The sequence below is a fragment of the Dicentrarchus labrax genome, unplaced genomic scaffold (assembly GCF_905237075.1).
Source record: "Dicentrarchus labrax unplaced genomic scaffold, dlabrax2021, whole genome shotgun sequence".
Taxonomy (NCBI): Eukaryota; Metazoa; Chordata; class Actinopteri; family Moronidae; genus Dicentrarchus; species Dicentrarchus labrax.
The window spans coordinates 17,846,732-17,863,053 of record NW_026136719.1 but is presented as its reverse complement, the minus strand read 5'-3'; the positions used below and the strand labels follow the sequence as shown (position 1 = coordinate 17,863,053).

Here is a 16,322-nt window from a genome sequence, read left to right as displayed (position 1 = left end):
GTTTATCTGCTGATTGCTGCTTTTATCTGCACACAGGCCTTACAACAGTCAACATCTATCCAGTCCCTAACCAGCTGACACACATGGACCTATCACAGTGAGTTCTGGCTGGGAATAAGAAGTGGCTATGGTCTGTGTTCACAGATTTTTGAACAGAGGCTCTGATGTCTAAAAATAGTATCTTGATCTTTATGTTCATTAATCTAGTTGTGTGCATTGCTTAATGGAGACGTAAAATGATTCTAGATGCTGGGTCAGTACACAGCAACCTTAAAGCAAATATTCTGTGGAATCTATCCAGGTTGGGGGCAGCAACATTAAAATGATGATGATGTAGCAAACTTGTTTTTCTTTTGTTCTTCAGTCATGCATAGTCTGCTCTATGTCCTTCTGTTTTTTATGCAATATATACAAAATGTTTGCACAGATTCCACAGAAATTAGACTCTCGGCTTGTTTTACTGTTACTTGTTTTAATGCCCAAGGACCAATGGCAGCTCAAAACATAAACTAATTTGTACAGTATAAGGCAAAGGTGCTAAACAAATGCAAAGAGAGCCCCTAAAATGCCCTTTTTAATGCTAGATTAACTTTGCCTGCATGGATATTTATCTGCCTTTCAGGCTGCATCCGTAAGACATTTGAGGATTAAAAAAAACAAAAACATTTTAAGATAGTGAACCTCCCAAACCTTTGGCACATATTTTAATCTACTTAATTTTTTTTATGCATGTTCATAACTTGCTGGCTGTAGGCCTAATTGTGTGCAGTAAATGTTACAGTATGACAGTGGTTGAATAAGCTGAAATACCTGTGTAAGAAACATCAGTAACCTCCAGTACTGACTGCAGATACAAATTATTATCATTTATTAAACTGTTTACTCATCTGTACTATTGAAAGCAAAATGCCAACTCTGCTCAGTTTGAGTGTTTGTGCTTGTGTGTCTTTCTATGTGTGTGACTGTGTGTGTGTTGAGACAGGAACCTTTTGGAGTACCTTCCGGACTGGGTGTGTGACTGCAGAAAAATTGAGATGCTGGACGTCACGCACAACCTCCTGTCTGAGCTTCCTTCCAGGTCACTGCCCTTATTTTGTCACTAATTCTGAACCTTTTCTGTTGAACCTTGTATCTTTTAAGTTGCATAATTTGAATGCATTCAACCTTGGGTCCATCCATAAACCCAGACATCCAGAATTAGGGAATCAGGTGTTAGAATATACATGGTCATACTTTTTTTTGTCCATCTTAAAGAATTTGTTATGGTAAGAGAATCATGAAAAAACAAGGTACAAATAAGAGCTGGTATCAGTTGCTTTGTGTAAGACTGACTGACTGTAAGACTATCTGTGTCTTCCTGTTGCAACTGTAAAATATGGCCTTCCTATAGTGCTCGGCTGATAGTTACCATCATTCCCTGCCAGCCCTGAACACTCAACACAGTCATTTGCATTTGAATGAGACATCAGAAAAGCTTTTGCAAATGAGATAATATTCCTCTACCCACTGTACCCTCTCATGACTTGTGTGACGGTTTCAGGAGAGAATAAAAAGCCGCTGTGTTGGTCTGTTCAGGCAGGCAAGCTGAAAAGGTCATTGATGGATTAGCTTCACAAGTAGTCAAGTTTGCACAGGGGAGACCATGTTCTTTGGTTCTTTGCCCTTTCGTTGGTCTGTTCTTTTTTTTTCTTGTCTTAATCTAGCTCTCTAATGTATCTTCTGGCCTCCAACAGACTGCTCAACAGCTTGAGTTTGAGAAAGCTGCTGGCGGGGAACAACCGTTTGCAGAGAGTGCCTGACCTACTTGACCACATCCCTCTGGAAGCCCTAGACCTCCAGCACAACAAGCTAGCCGAGCTCCCTGAGAGTCTGTTTTACAAGGCCTTAAAGTGAGTCAGTCAACACCCTTTTCTCTATAGATCTGTCTATTTCCTTTTCCATTCTGTCCTCAAAACTATTATGTTATTACTTTCTTACTTACTTTATCCTTTAGGAGCTAGTTCCTCTGCTTTGAAACCTGCAGTGTGTTCCTTGTTTTGTTGCAATTGACAGTTATTGTATCACAGCTCAGTGTTTTGTGGATGAAGTATAGATTATATGTAGGGACTGTGGTCAAGATCAATGGATCATTCCAGACTGTAACTGGAGCTTCATTTGCCCTCCTGTTTCCTGTGTGGTAAATCACTTAACACCCATTAGCTGTTCAAATGCTCTAATGTACTTTACTGTCTCTAATGCTGAGACCTAATGGCAGTGACTGCTTTGTGCATGATCAATTTCCTGATATGTTCTCTAAGAGCTGCACAGCTAACAATGGAAATGTTACACTCAGGACTGATGGAAACAATGTATAACTATAGAAACTAGGTTGATAGCGAACACTTTTACATTTGTGTAGACACGGATTTCCAAAAAGCTAATAAAGACTAATGAGATGGAAACTGTCTTGTAATGTTTATGACCTGCAGAGAAATCATTGCACTTTAATAATGTCTGACTGTTGACAAGGTTCTCTCATCAGTTAGAAGGATAGGTTTTATTACTGTTCAGTATGTGACACACACACACACACACACACACACACACACACACACACACACACACACACACACAGACAATGACTTAATAACACCAATTACATAAGAACCATTGGGCCTCAAATTACTGTACCCTCCTCTCTGTGCAACAGTATGTAAATCAATGCTTGCAGGGATACATTAATAGTCTGTGTTAGAAGTAATGAGAATATGAATTGAGATGAGGAAAATACCCTAAAGAAGCCCCTAAAGCCCCTCTAAGCCTAAAAACAATCAACCTTAAACATGTATCCCTAAACTGTATTTCCTATATTCTGCACATAGGTTCTCGCAAATTACATTGTTATAATACGGCCAATACTGTAGTTGTGAATATGTATGGAATCGTGTTGCTACAGAATATTATCTTAAATGGAAATTTTTTAATGTTAATTGGAATTTGTAGTTAACTTAGGCTCTCCAATAAATATTTAAATTAACCCATGTTGCCTGCTCTCAGTCATAATCCTGTATTTTAAACAAAATGTAATCACAAAGACAAAATGATCATAACTTTGTAAACTTTATCCTAAACCAAATTGTACCTGCATTTATGATTCACTTTCAGTAAAAGTATATGATATTGTGGTAAAATGTGAAGTCCCCAGCATTAACAACTACAAAAAACAAGAAAAGGGGGACTGGAATAATTTGGACCTTTTAGTGTCACATCTCCAATACTGTAATCTTTCTAGAGCTGCCGGTTTCTGTAATTGAATCTACCAGATGTTCTCCATTTTGGCTTAAATTTAATTTCTGACCCACAATATGTTTGTATACAGTCTGCATTGGGCAGGTCATAGTTGTGGGGTGGGGAAGGGCCTCCTAATATGTACAACAGACAAGGTGAAATGGGAAATAATTTTTTGTATTGGAAAACATGTATACTTCCTATAACCAGTCCAATAAACTCTGTTCAGTATTTTGGACATAAATAACACCCATTACAATGATGCCTCTGCTCATGCAACTCTTCCATAAAAATTCAGACTTCAAATTTGTAGCATTAACTTCTCCAAACCCACTGTAAATGATTCAGGGTTGGGTGTATACGCTCCCTGGATGCAATCCTGGCTGTGACATAATGGGCTGGTCGGATACCTGTATACAAACTAATGCATGTCTTGTTTTTATTTGTCATCCCTCACAGCCTAAAATACTTAAATGTGTCAGCCAATGCCCTGGAAAGTATTCCCCCCAGCAGCCAATCAGAGGAGAGCCTCAGCACACTCCAGGAGCTCTACTTGACGGGGAACAACCTGAATGAGAACTGTGGTGCTCTGTTGGTTGGACACCAGAACCTGCGGGTCCTTCACATCGCCTACAATCAATTGCTCTCCTTCCCTGCCAGGTGTGTTACCTCCACTTTCATCTCAGTCAGTGCATTATAAACCCTGCTTTTATAGCGTGCCCCTGTCATTTTAACTCATTCAATTTTGTTTTTTCCTGTTAATTTTATTTGGGTGGCCCATTTTCTGTTTTGTTAACATGTAATGCCCTTCATTAACTTAATGCATGACAATTACTTTATTACTATTATCAATAACCATTATCTAAGAGGCTGGTTATGCCTTACAAGTTAATAATATTTGTAATGTATTCTACTTGTGTGTTTTTAGTAAGCTGAGTAAGCTGGAACAGCTGGAGGAGCTGAATCTAAGTGGCAACAAGCTAAAGACTATCCCCTCCACTGTGTCCAGCTGTAAGAGACTGCACACCCTCATAGCACACTCCAACCACATTACTGTCTTCCCAGAGATTCTCAACCTGCCTGAGATCAAGGTCAGACTTGTTCTGGTTTTATTTTCCTGTCCAGTGTGTGTATGACTATGTTCAGCCTTTGTCATCTCATGCGTGTTTTGTACCCTTGTAGCTTGTAGATCTGAGCTGTAATGAGCTGACTGAAATCCAGCTGCCCGACTCGCTGCCTGCCACTCTGCAAGAGCTTGACCTGACAGGCAACAGCAGCTTGATGCTGGAACACAAAACCCTCAACCTCTTTAGGTGATTCACAAACTCAGACCTGGTTTAAAATAGTTGAATGTAAGTCAAAAGTAAAATATAAGCCCCAACACCTTGGCTTTACATTCTATAGTTGTCTGGGCACATACTGGAGGGGTATGGCATCATTCTTATATGTAAAACATGTAAGAGTATAATTAAGCTGTGTGACTAGTGGTGGCAGGAAATGGTGCATGTATGTATATCTCCGTCAATATTTCTTTTCCTTTTTTAGTCACATTACAACCCTGAAATTAGACCAGAAATCCACCACGACAGCAGGAGACTCCCTGAGTGCCTCCACTCCATGGAACCATGGTTACTCTGAAATGAGCGGCCAAAGGAACAAGTGAGTACTGATTTATGTTTCTGTGTGTTTTCTTTGTTTATGAAAATAAATAGCTTGATTTTTCTATAGGATGTCTATAGTCTGTGTCCATAGTCTATATGATTTAGCTTTACCTTGTGGTGTCTTTTGTATATCTGTCAGTTTGGATGTTGCTATATGAGCCAGAGCAGGTGTCTACCACTGAGTCAATATTTGAATTATTGGCAGGCACCTAACACTGGCATCAGGTCCGTCGATGGACCTGTTTTAAGAGTAGTGCAGTAGAGCCTAATAATTCTATTAGATTTAATGCCTGTAACAATGTTAAGTCCATCACTGTAGAAAGCCTCGGTGTGCCTGGCTGCTCCTTCAGGGTCATGGCCACCACACAGCAGTGTCTTTTATCAGCTTTCACTCCTTGCTGTTTCCCTTGACCTGGACCTGCAGTTTCACATGTATGTATGATCCTCTGTATGGAAGGTGCTGAGTCATCTGTTTATTAATGCCGATCAACTGTTGGGGACAGGTTGTGTGTGTCTGTGCTGGCTGTAGACCGCTTTGGAGACGGTATGGAAGCATGTTATGGTATCTTTGACGGAGACCGCAACGAGGAAGTGCCTCGGCTGCTGCAGTGCACCATGGGGGATGTACTGTGCGAGGAGCTGCAGCACTCCAGTGTTGACAATGTGTATATGTGCAACACTTTCCTCACCTCACACAGGTAAGACAGATCATTTAAATGTTAGTCTTTATCATTACATTTATTTTTGCACTCTTACTGCATTTGATAGGCTGCAACCAGTGATTTTAAGAGTTTGTCAGCAGCTTTGTTTATGTATGGGACAGGAAACTAGGTATGGCTGGCCAAAAACTGGGTGCTTCTGCCTTGCTGTGCTATATTCACCATGAGCCTTCAGATCCAGGAGGCTACTTCAACCTCACTGTGGCCAATGTGGGCACCTGCCAGGCAGTGTTGTGCCGGGACGGCCGACCTGTACCTTTATCTAAGGTCTACAGCTTGGAGAACTGTACTGAGGAGATGGAGAGAGTAAAACTCAGTAAAGCCATTATTACCGAGGTAATTCACAGCTTTCATGTATGACGGGTTCCTGTTTTAACAGTAGAGCCATTAGGTAGAACTTTTGATTTAGTGTTAACGTGCAGTTTCATGTTCAGAGGTGTATTATGAAGCTATACACTCATCTACAATTCTAATGGCACTTCTGTTTTGTAGGATAACAAAGTGAGTGGAGTGACATGCTGCTCTCGCCTACTGGGCTGCTCTTATCTGTCCCCCTGGGTGCTTCCAAAGCCGTGGGTGCACACTGAGCCTCTCTGTTCCCAGGATGAGTTCTTGATCCTGGGGAATCGAGCGCTGTTTGAACGGGTCTCCTACCAGGAGGCTGTGTTCACTGTGCAGGCCGTGCAGGATCCTCGCGCTGCTGCCAAGAAGCTGTGTTCACTCGCACAGAGTTACGGTTGCAAGGACAACATCGAGGCTGTGGTGGTGTCTCTGCATATTAGTGAGGACAGCTGTACCTGTGAGCCACAGGTCACCACCACTGAACCACGGGGTCCCCCTCCCGCCCCTGTTCACGTGTCTGTGACCCCAGGCCCTACTGACCCAGCCACCCTTTCATCCAGCAGTGGTATTGTCTCTGAGTTCAACAGTGAGACATCAGCCTCAGAGGTTGGCAGTGAGGCGGGGTCCACCGCTTCTGACGAGCACCCATCTTCTGGCCCTGCATCCCGCCCAGAGAGACGCTGTAGCCTACACCCTGCTACCACACTGTGTGGGATCATGGTGCCCTCAGCTGTGGCAGGAGCCCACCCAGGCCTGTTCCAGCGGCAGCCCTCCAGTGCTACATTCTCAAGTAACCAGTCTGACAACGGCTTGGACAGTGATGACGAAGCTCCGCTTGAGGGCGTTATCTCCAACGGCAGCAAGTTAGAAGTGGAGGTAGACATTCACTGCTGTGCTTTCCAACTCCGATCAGGGGCCCCTGAGAGCCACAAAGACTTAGACCTTGAAAAGCGAGGCTCTGACTATCCCAATGGCAAAATGCGCAGACAGAACAGTGTGGTGGTTTCTGCTACAAACGGCTGCCTGCTTGCTGTATGTGGGAGAGAGATTACCGACCTCAAGAAGTCTCCCTCCACATGCAGCCTGTTTGGGAAGAAGCTGTCCAATGGCTCTGTGGTTGCCCCTGAGGACAGTCATAATCTCATTGAGGTGGCCTTGGAGGCTCCTAAGAAGAAGTCTGGCTACTTCACTGCCCCAGCACAGCAGGACCCCGAGGACCAGCTCATTGTGCCTCCTAGTCTGGAGCAGGAAGTCAGGGAGCAGCTAAGAGGCCAGAACACTCTAGTCTCAGGCCCCTCTTTGACATCCATACCCCCTTCCTTAAAAGAACCCGTGTGGGATCATCCACATCCCCCTGCATTTGCCTCCAACCTGGTCCCAGGTCCAGGCCCAATTCCCATCCTACAGCAGGAAGTCTACGATACCGCCCTCTAGAGGGGAGAGGGGGGGGGGGACACAGCACAGCGCCATGTGGCTGCAATTCTGTGATTGTGCCATTCCAGAGAAGAAGAGGAGATTTTTCTCATACATGTGGAATATTCCGACTCAAGTTGCCATTCAGATCTTTTGTGAGGACAAGACAAACCTGTGGGACATTGATAGTCACTAAGTGATGCTGCGCCATAAATGTGAGCTAAAAAGGGGTTTGTGCGCATGGCCTGGGTATCCAAGAAAATATGGGCGAGCCAAGATCCCAGTTCATAACATAACGTTGTGAAAATTATGGTTGGCTATGATAGACCAACACAAGCCTGACTTGAAATTGGATACCTCATGTGTTTAAACATGTCAGCAACATTTCCCTTTACTTGGAAAGCAAGCAATGTAAAAAGTGTGTATGGGATTGTGTTCAGTGAGGTCAAATCTCCTCTCCAGGGGCTCTGTGGTCTCTCAGGTCCTGGAGAGAAGCCCTCTGACTGAAACTTGAAAAAGTGCCTACTGCAGACAACTCAGCCTAGAGCTCCCCCATATCCAGGCTATGTCTAGGGATGTGAGCTTGTTAGTTAAATTTGGAGGAGGGACAGTGTCTCCATGAGACCAGCACTGGCACAGCTTCTGCTCTCCTACTCTTCCTGTGGCTTACAAAGGAAATCAGACAGTATAAATGCTTGTAAGGCACATAAGACTAGAAGATGTGGAGACAGTATAACTGCATTTACATCTCCAGAAACATGTTTGGGTTTTATTTTTAACATTCTCACTCAGTATGTATAGAATCCTCTATATAGGATAAATTAATTCTATACAGTATAGTACACACTCACAACTAGCAGCCAACTGTCGTGCTGTGCTTCAGCTTAAGATTGAAAAGCGTTGTCATTTAGAGCAATGCATTTTGAATAGCTGTCATTCAACTGTACCAAGCGGATGTGTGGTAGAACTGAACACAGTATAATCTGCGACAGTGTATGATTAAATGATCTCCTCAAAAACAACTTAGGAAAATAAAAGTTTAATTTAAATGTATTCAGTTTTATGGTCACTGGATGATGGACTTGAGACCCCAGGATGTTTGAATCATTTAATATAATTTTATCACATTGTCATTTAAACAAACCAATCAAGGCACAAAAGTGTATTATTACAAGAGATGAAGGATAGATGCAGTGTTGTATGTACTGGCACTGGTACTAAGATTGTACATTTTGTCCAAACTTTGGAGGCTGCTACCCTTTTAAATTTGTAAACACCCATCCATGTCCCTGCAGGCAGATACACTTACTGATATTTTTACATCTTAGCAAATATTTTTTCATCTAAGCTCTCTAATGCACTGCCCACACATCCAGAAGATTTTCGGAGTGTGTTATTTTGGCCCATTATAAACAAAACCGAAACCCCCATATTTTCTTGTATTCTTTAAGATCTGGTCTGCGTACAGGAGTTTATGGAAGAAATACATCTATACGCAGAAATCTGGGAGATAGAAACAAATTATGTTTTGCTATAATTTAATATAGTTCTCTTTTACACTAGGGCATATTGCATATACTATCTCCTGATCAGTGTGCAATGCTTCTGTAGAATTCAGCTCACACAGTTAATATAAAATATATTATCAGTGCAGCAGCAGTATAAGGTACTGCATAAGAACCCAGGTTCAGAGTTATACAGACATACAGTGCTTCAGCAGTTGGTATCATCGGTTCTCATTTTTTAAAAATATATATATATTTGTAGGATTAATCATATTTATCTCAGCTGAAAGTAAGTTGTCAAAAACTACATTATTATTTGAATTATCAGGTAAATATTATGCAGCTTTGGAAACCTCAGTTTGTCCATTCCTGAACCTAGTGCCAAAAGAGAAAGCAGCTCTGCTGGGGCTGCTGTGGTTATAAGAGGGCCAAAGTTGGGTAATTGCTTATGTCAGTGATTACTACATTAGATGTATATTTTTGGTTGCCACTCCCAAGTTGGTAGTGGTGCAGTTCTGGCATTCCACAGCTGTTGCATAGCTGGACCTTTCAGTGTTCCCTATTAGCCTTAAAAATAACACTACTCAGTATTTTTGGAAAGAGAAGCCCATTGTTTCATCCCACTTATGTTCTGTTTGTGACTGAGGTCTTCAGCTCTGGGGTTGGTTAAAGCAGCCCCATTCATCCTTTCTTTGCTCCACAGGAATGAGTGATATGTCAGTGATGAAGCCTTAATTGATGTGTGAGTCTGAACCTTTTCTCGTTATTTCCAAATTTTTGTCTCTTGAAAGAAATTAACACTGTTAAAAGCACTTTGTACATAGGAAATAGTGATATTCAGAGTTATGTATATTTGAGTTTAATATATGAGATATTGATCAACATAGTGTGCTGGGATTATTGTGGCTTCCCTCAGCCCAACATATCACCTCTTGTCTAAGAATACATAGCCAACAGAAATGATAATAATGTAAAGTGACATAATGATAATTCACAACAGTCACTTTTTGACGTTTTTTAATATGACGAACATTTCTTATTTTATTAAAGATTTTTTGTTCGCTTTGAATTACATCTGGATTTTACAGAATTTCTTGACTGACCAACATCAGAACCACAAACAGCATAATATATGTTCTCAATTACTCTTACATTATCTCATACTTTATATAAATATAAATGATTGGGCCCCCTTCTGGCAGAAATTGAGGAAATACAGTTGTTGTGCATATTTTGCATTATTCATATCTGGTATTGATATTTGGTTGAAACATGGCGCTAAGTGACTAAACATATGGCAAAACTGAAAATGTTTTTGAACTCTCTCCATAATAATGACATGTAATGAAAACAATTATATAAGAGAATAATTACTATGATCCACATGATTATGTTTATTCAGAATTCAGACACCGATTTCAAGTTTTGGATTTTTCTTTTCTTTTAAATTAAGAATAGGAAACCATATTTTATGGCGAGGCAAAGCGTCTGTGTCCAGTCACTTTATTGATCAGACTGTGCAGTGTCTGAGATGCCAAACACCCAGGACTCTCTGTGGTTCTGACTGTGGCCAGACCCCCACTATCAGAACCCACACAAGGCGTCTGGACTGATGGCAGTGAAACAGGGATGGGCACTGCAGGTGTACCCACCACAGGAGGAGCTAGAGGAGCTATAAGACAGATTATGATTGTTGTTAAATAATACTGGAACACACCTGAAACAAGAGAGTAGAAACTGAACTTTCCTTAGGGTTTAATACAAAACGGTGGTGTTCGCAACAGATGTTGGGAATTCGCTCATACAAATATGCAAAGTGTAAACTGTATATATATATACATGTTTATCAGAGCTTCATTTTCACCTAAAACTACAAGAATCCTATTTCTCAATATGTCTGAAAATGAATATTGACTGAAGTATGTATGTATAATGTATGTAACTGGGATTGTGTGTGTAAGTTGCATTGCTCTTTTTATTAGTTTCTGAGTGTGTCCCTTCCCTTTGGCTCATTTGCAGTGTAGTTTTATTAGATTGGTCCCAGTTCAGGCTGGGACTGCATTGCACTGCTACATTTAGTGCTCTTCAAAACCACCTTGGATAGTCTTTGCATACGGTTGTACACTCATTGTACATTCATTCAGTCTGTCTCTTGGATGGCGCCATACAGTATATTCACCCACTGTCTCCTGTCCAATATACATTTCCAACATGAAGTATATTTGAATAATGATCCATCAGTAGACTAATCAGTGTGCATGTACATATGCCGACTGTATGCGCAGATACAGGAAGAGGGAGCACAGGGTACAGTGCATTGGCTTAAAATATTCCCTTTAATTCTTTAGTGGAGGGGGTCCAGTAGTATAATGCTCATAATCCCCTTTGTGCACCAAAATAGAGGCATTGGAGTAGGCTACATTGTCAGTGTTTTTTTTTAAATTGCTGACTCATTTATTAGCTGTAAGGGATCATTTCCTCTCTGCACAGCTTAACAAGCTCCCTGTACAACTCTCTTGTGAAATGTCTGTCTGTGTGTGTATGTCAAATGAAGCTTAAGTGCACACGTACAGTAAGTGTATGCATGCCTGTGTGAATAACAGATTGACTGTGTGTGAATATGGTGAATGAAACCGATATGGAAGATGCTCCAGTTGTTTAACATGTGACCAAAGTAGCCATTGTTTAATCTCACGGTTCCTTTCTGTACATTATTTTCTAGAAATGCTTGAATATTTTTTTCTCGATGCCAAGAAGCCGATGTTTATTTTTGTACTTCATTTTGTTTCATGCAAATTTATATTTCCCTCTCCACTAATAGAATTTGAAGTGATTGGGATTCTACAGAAAACTGTCACTCATTATTGTACTTTATTTGAAGGTACTAATTATAACTGTATTTAATGTTGAAAGCATGCCCTAAATATAAATCGACATAAAAGCATAGAGTACATACAAAATGTGATTTATTTGTACAAAACGGAGCATATCTAATATTTTTAGGTTTTTATTCTAGCATGCAGATTACTGCTAAAATTTTGTCTGTTTAATAATTAAAAGATGTATTATTTAGGAACAGGACTAACTGAGCACTTTTGCTGTGTAACAGACAAAATTATACTCCCTTGAACTTTAAGAGTGGAAGATGGTCGTTACTTTATTTGAAATGCTGCTATTATTAGTTTTGAGCAGAAAAGCTGTTTTTAAATTAACTTTAAGCCAAGTAGCAATAAAACTTTTTACTGTGAATTTTTTTGTCCAGTGTCCGTTTTGCTCACCACTTTTATGATGATTTCATGCCAATAAATATCATCAAAATGACTTTTTTGGGTCAGTATGAGATATAATGTCTACAATTTATTTTGTCCTTCATTTTAAAGCTATAATAATAAGCTATAATGTACCAGGAGGTTATTTATAGATTTACCTTGGTTTCCATAGACATGTTCTCCTCCTCAATCAGCCTAAATTTACAGAAGCAGTACTGAGATTAAGAATATGAATCAGAAGAAATGGACAATAGCTACTGTGGAAATATGTGCAATCAAGATCCATGTGTTGAAGTAATGAGTAAATTCCTAAACACAGTTGATCTGCCATCTATTGGTGAAGCTCAGAATGACATCCTGAACTCTAGTATAATGGTTGACAAATTATGAGGAAAATATGTTTAAATGGGACAAAACTCCTGGTCTCTGTTAAGCAGAGTCTTAAAAGAAAATGGAAAGATACTGTAACTCAATGGAGGAGCCATCATATAATTTATTCCTTTGAAATACTGGGGATGCTTTTGGCTTTTATCAGTAAACAATATAAAATAAAAACTTCCAAGTCATAGGATAACATTCAACCCTCTGTATCAAGAGCCAACTGCCAGGATTAATTATCAACAGACTGAGATCTAAGGTATGCACAATAGTTTCGGTCTGGAACACAAAGTATTTTAGCTTAAAAAAGATCAGTGAAAACCCTCGGGTCTGTACCTGTGAAACATAACAGACGAGCTCATTCTCCACCGTTAGATTTGTTTATTATAACTACATATTTATTTTAAAAATGTAACAGACACTGTAAACAGGTAGTGTAAGTGTAAGAAATACAAAAGTATTTTAAAAAACTGCATAAAAAGTGCATAAAAAAGCCGATTCAACGGTTTACAGACAATATACCTAATATGATAAGAAAAACATCCATGTTTTCTTGTCACGGGGATTTCTACTCAATCCCACCTTTGTTCAAATATGTGAAATAGAAAAGCTAGCTTAGAAATTATTGTCCTCGTTTGTCCTTTGTGTCTTTAGCTCCCGCACTGACCTGAAAGCTCTGACAGCTAACACTGCACCAAAGATGAAAACAAACACTCCCAGCACCCCGAAGAGACCTCCTGCGATATCTGCGCCGTGGAACTGGCACTCAAAACCCTTGTGCCCTTTGCTCTTGTACATCTGCTCCCTCTCCTTACAGATGGGATCGTTGTAGGTTCCCTGGAGCTTAATAAAGTAGAAGGCCAGAGCAGGGATGTAGCCCAGGCCGATCAGGAGGTTCAGCAGAGCTTCCCCCAGTAGCACAGGGGGCCAGCGGTAAGGGACTCGGAAAATCCCCAGGGCGAGCATGGCACAGGCATATATCATTAAAACCCCACCACAGGCCATGGTGAAGACATATGGAGGTTGCTTAAGTTGATGGAACAGCTGGTCCAGCTCCTTCACCCTATCTGCATCGGCTCCAGTGAAGGCATTGGCTCCACCAAAGTGATAATAGTAGAGTCCACCGAGGCTGGCCAGGTCGCGGTAACCCCCGTTGTTGCTGTATGGTACTCCAGCACAGATGACGATAAGAAGATTCACAAACAGCTCCATAAGCTGGCAGAGACCTGGGAGAGACAGGATAAACACAACACTGACAAGAATGTACAGCAAATGCCAAATATTGATCAAAGCTTCTCTGGTGAGTGGATCTGCCGCTTTTCTTCGTCATATATCGTAATACGTGGAATATCTTTGTGTTTTAGACCGGATAAAACAAGACATTTTAACAAGTACCCCAAGACCTTTTTTCATTGTTATCTGACATTTTATATAGAAAAAATTATCAGCAGAGTAATTGATTGTGAAAGATTAATCAGCAGTTGCAGCTCCAAATGCAAATGAACAGTAAAGAAAAAAGTACATCTGCCTGTTCAGCCCTTAAAACAAATCATTATATCGTGGTAATAATGTTTTGATCATTTTATTAAATTTCCTAACCTTAAACTCGTCTATAAGTGCCCACACAACCAGGCTCCACAGGTGCTCAGAGACCCTGTGGTGCCCTTTAGAGTTTGGGGCTCAGTAACACATTGAGCATCCAATGGAAAGTGAGGTGCCCTTACTTCTTCGGGGGATCGAAATGTGGAATTCCTTACCTGCAGAACTCAAACTGGATCCTGACTGGGATCATTTTAAACTCAAATTTAAACCGTGTCAGTCATGAATAATCTGGTGCGTCCTGTTTTAAAGTATTACTTTGTGTCCTGTATTTTTCTGTTGTTTTTTTGCTGAGTTCTGCCTTTTTAATGTACATACTTATTGTTGAGTTTGTGTTTTGTACTTTCGCTTGTGTATTTGTTGAATTTTATATATTTTAAAGCCCCATTTGGGACAGGCAAGGCAAATTAGCTTGGGCTATAAATGCTGTGGTGTGTGGCATTTGTTTATGCTGCATACTTGTCCCTATACAAATGAAATTATTATTATTATATTAAATAAATAAACATACCTCTACTTGTTAGGATGTATCTGAGATTGTAGTGTGCTTGTCTGTGTTGTCGCTCATAATACTCCCCTTCAGAGTGATACACTGAAGTCTCTCTGGACCTACGGCAACAACAACATTTTTACAGTGAGATGGAAATCATTCTTACTCCACAAAACATATCATTTCACATAAAATCCTGAGTACATAACCCTGCCACAGATGGTGAAATGTGTGTGGAAGACATGACAATGAGTGCAGGGTCTTGTGTATAAAAAGTCCCTTACAGTCTTGAGGGTCCTTCATGGTCTTGGTCTCTGTAAGCAGGTGTCTCTGTGTGAGAGGCAGTTGTCATCTCCCTCTGTCTGTTTTGTTTGGCCATCCTGTCACCAGCAGAGCCTCTCTGGTCCACGTCTCTTGGGTTTTGGTTGCGACCTCTGCTCTCATATGAGGCGTGGTTGCCATTGTGTGAATAGTCCCTGTCCCTGCTCTTGTCATTCCTCTCATGGTGTCTCCCCCTTTCTGGCATTTTCCTCGACCTGCAGAAGAAGATTATGGACGTGCTTGGCTGGTATCCCTGTAGCTGCCCCTGTGGACAGTAAAGCAGCATGAAGGATTATTAAATGAAGTTTAATGGCTGGGTGAAGCAAAGGACCAAATATGGAGGTTTCTTCATTCATAAAGTGGCTAGTAGGGCAAAAGGTGGTAATTATTTTTGGGCTGGCAGACATTTAAGTAAATAAACATTAAGACAACATAAAGTCTGCAAACTATTATATATTGTTTATTTCAACATAGGAACCAAACGCATATTCCTGTAAGAGGCCCACACTTCATAGCAACGCTCCTTCCGTCCCTGTAAATGCGAAGTTTCGTAATTTCATGTTTTTATGTTTCAAGGCTTGTGAATAATAGGCGAATGTTTCTAGGCTTGTGAATAATACAGACATGTAACATTATTATTTCCTACCTTTGGACTGTAAACACAATGTTGTCTTGTTTTCGTGTATGCCGAGAAAAAAACAACAGCCTACCTTTCCCAGCTTCCTGTGTTCGAGATTTCCTTCTCCTGCCACTCACCTGTGCTTTGCCACGCCCACTAGTTTCTGTGTAAAATACGGTGACATTTCTGCTGCTAAAGGTGCTTTTTTTGTGGCTTTTTCCTCCATTTTATAGTAGCTTACAGTGTGTTGAGTGTATACATTGTGTATATGTAGTATTGTATTGTCTTTCATTGTAAGTACTTTATTATATACCCTTTTGTTTATAACAGACAACTACATTTAATTCACTGGTCTGTTTGATCCAAATATTACAGGACGCAGGCAGCTTCACTGGAGTCGAATAAAAACCGGAAAGTGCATAAATAAATGTTGGTTTCAGTCGTGCTTAACTTGCAGAAACAAAAATTTGCGATTCATGCCCCAACCCGGACGTGAACGCACTCAGCGCACGCGGTCACGCTTCCATAGTGAAGCTCGTGGCAAAAATCTACGACTTTATTTCCAGTTTTTCCGAGGCATAGATCAATTTCAAAATAAATGTCATTTAAAAGCGTGACCAGTGCATGTCAGTGAGCTCATGCTTATTCTCACACATTGTAATTACATGAGACAGAGACTTATTCACTCGTTTGTGTATATTTATGCAATTCTCTGATACATAACTGTATGAAGATTATT

At 40.6% G+C, this 16,322-nt stretch overlaps 2 protein-coding genes across 5 annotated transcripts in view; one reads left to right on the top strand and one right to left on the bottom strand.

Moving 5' to 3' along the window:
* Positions 1-12,228, top strand: part of phlpp2 (PH domain and leucine rich repeat protein phosphatase 2) — a 37,569-nt gene extending 25,341 nt beyond the window's left edge. For both annotated transcript variants that reach the window (XM_051379702.1, XM_051379700.1), the window contains exons 10-19: positions 37-97; positions 983-1,078; positions 1,734-1,889; positions 3,727-3,927; positions 4,196-4,358; positions 4,450-4,580; positions 4,813-4,926; positions 5,432-5,626; positions 5,752-5,983; positions 6,140-12,228. In XM_051379702.1, coding sequence (XP_051235662.1) covers positions 37-97; positions 983-1,078; positions 1,734-1,889; positions 3,727-3,927; positions 4,196-4,358; positions 4,450-4,580; positions 4,813-4,926; positions 5,432-5,626; positions 5,752-5,983; positions 6,140-7,423 — 2,633 coding nt within the window. In that variant the 3' untranslated portion in view covers positions 7,424-12,228. The remainder of the gene's footprint in view (positions 1-36; positions 98-982; positions 1,079-1,733; positions 1,890-3,726; positions 3,928-4,195; positions 4,359-4,449; positions 4,581-4,812; positions 4,927-5,431; positions 5,627-5,751; positions 5,984-6,139) is intronic.
* A 687-nt stretch (positions 12,229-12,915) lies between these two features.
* marveld3 (MARVEL domain containing 3) lies at positions 12,916-16,070 on the bottom strand. 3 transcript variants are annotated; one of them, XM_051379704.1, is made up of 4 exons: positions 15,675-16,070; positions 14,928-15,229; positions 14,665-14,762; positions 12,916-13,780 (listed from the first exon to the last, which is right to left on the bottom strand). In XM_051379704.1, the coding sequence occupies exons 2-4, from the start codon at positions 15,167-15,169 to the stop codon at positions 13,170-13,172; spliced, it is 951 nt and encodes a 316-aa protein (XP_051235664.1). In that variant the 5' UTR covers positions 15,170-15,229; positions 15,675-16,070; the 3' UTR covers positions 12,916-13,169. The 3 variants fall into 3 exon arrangements, with proteins under 3 accessions (XP_051235664.1, XP_051235665.1, XP_051235663.1); XM_051379705.1 differs by having other exon boundaries at positions 15,611-16,069; XM_051379703.1 differs by lacking the exon at positions 15,675-16,070 and having other exon boundaries at positions 14,928-15,603.
* Between the last annotated feature and the right edge of the window lie 252 nt (positions 16,071-16,322).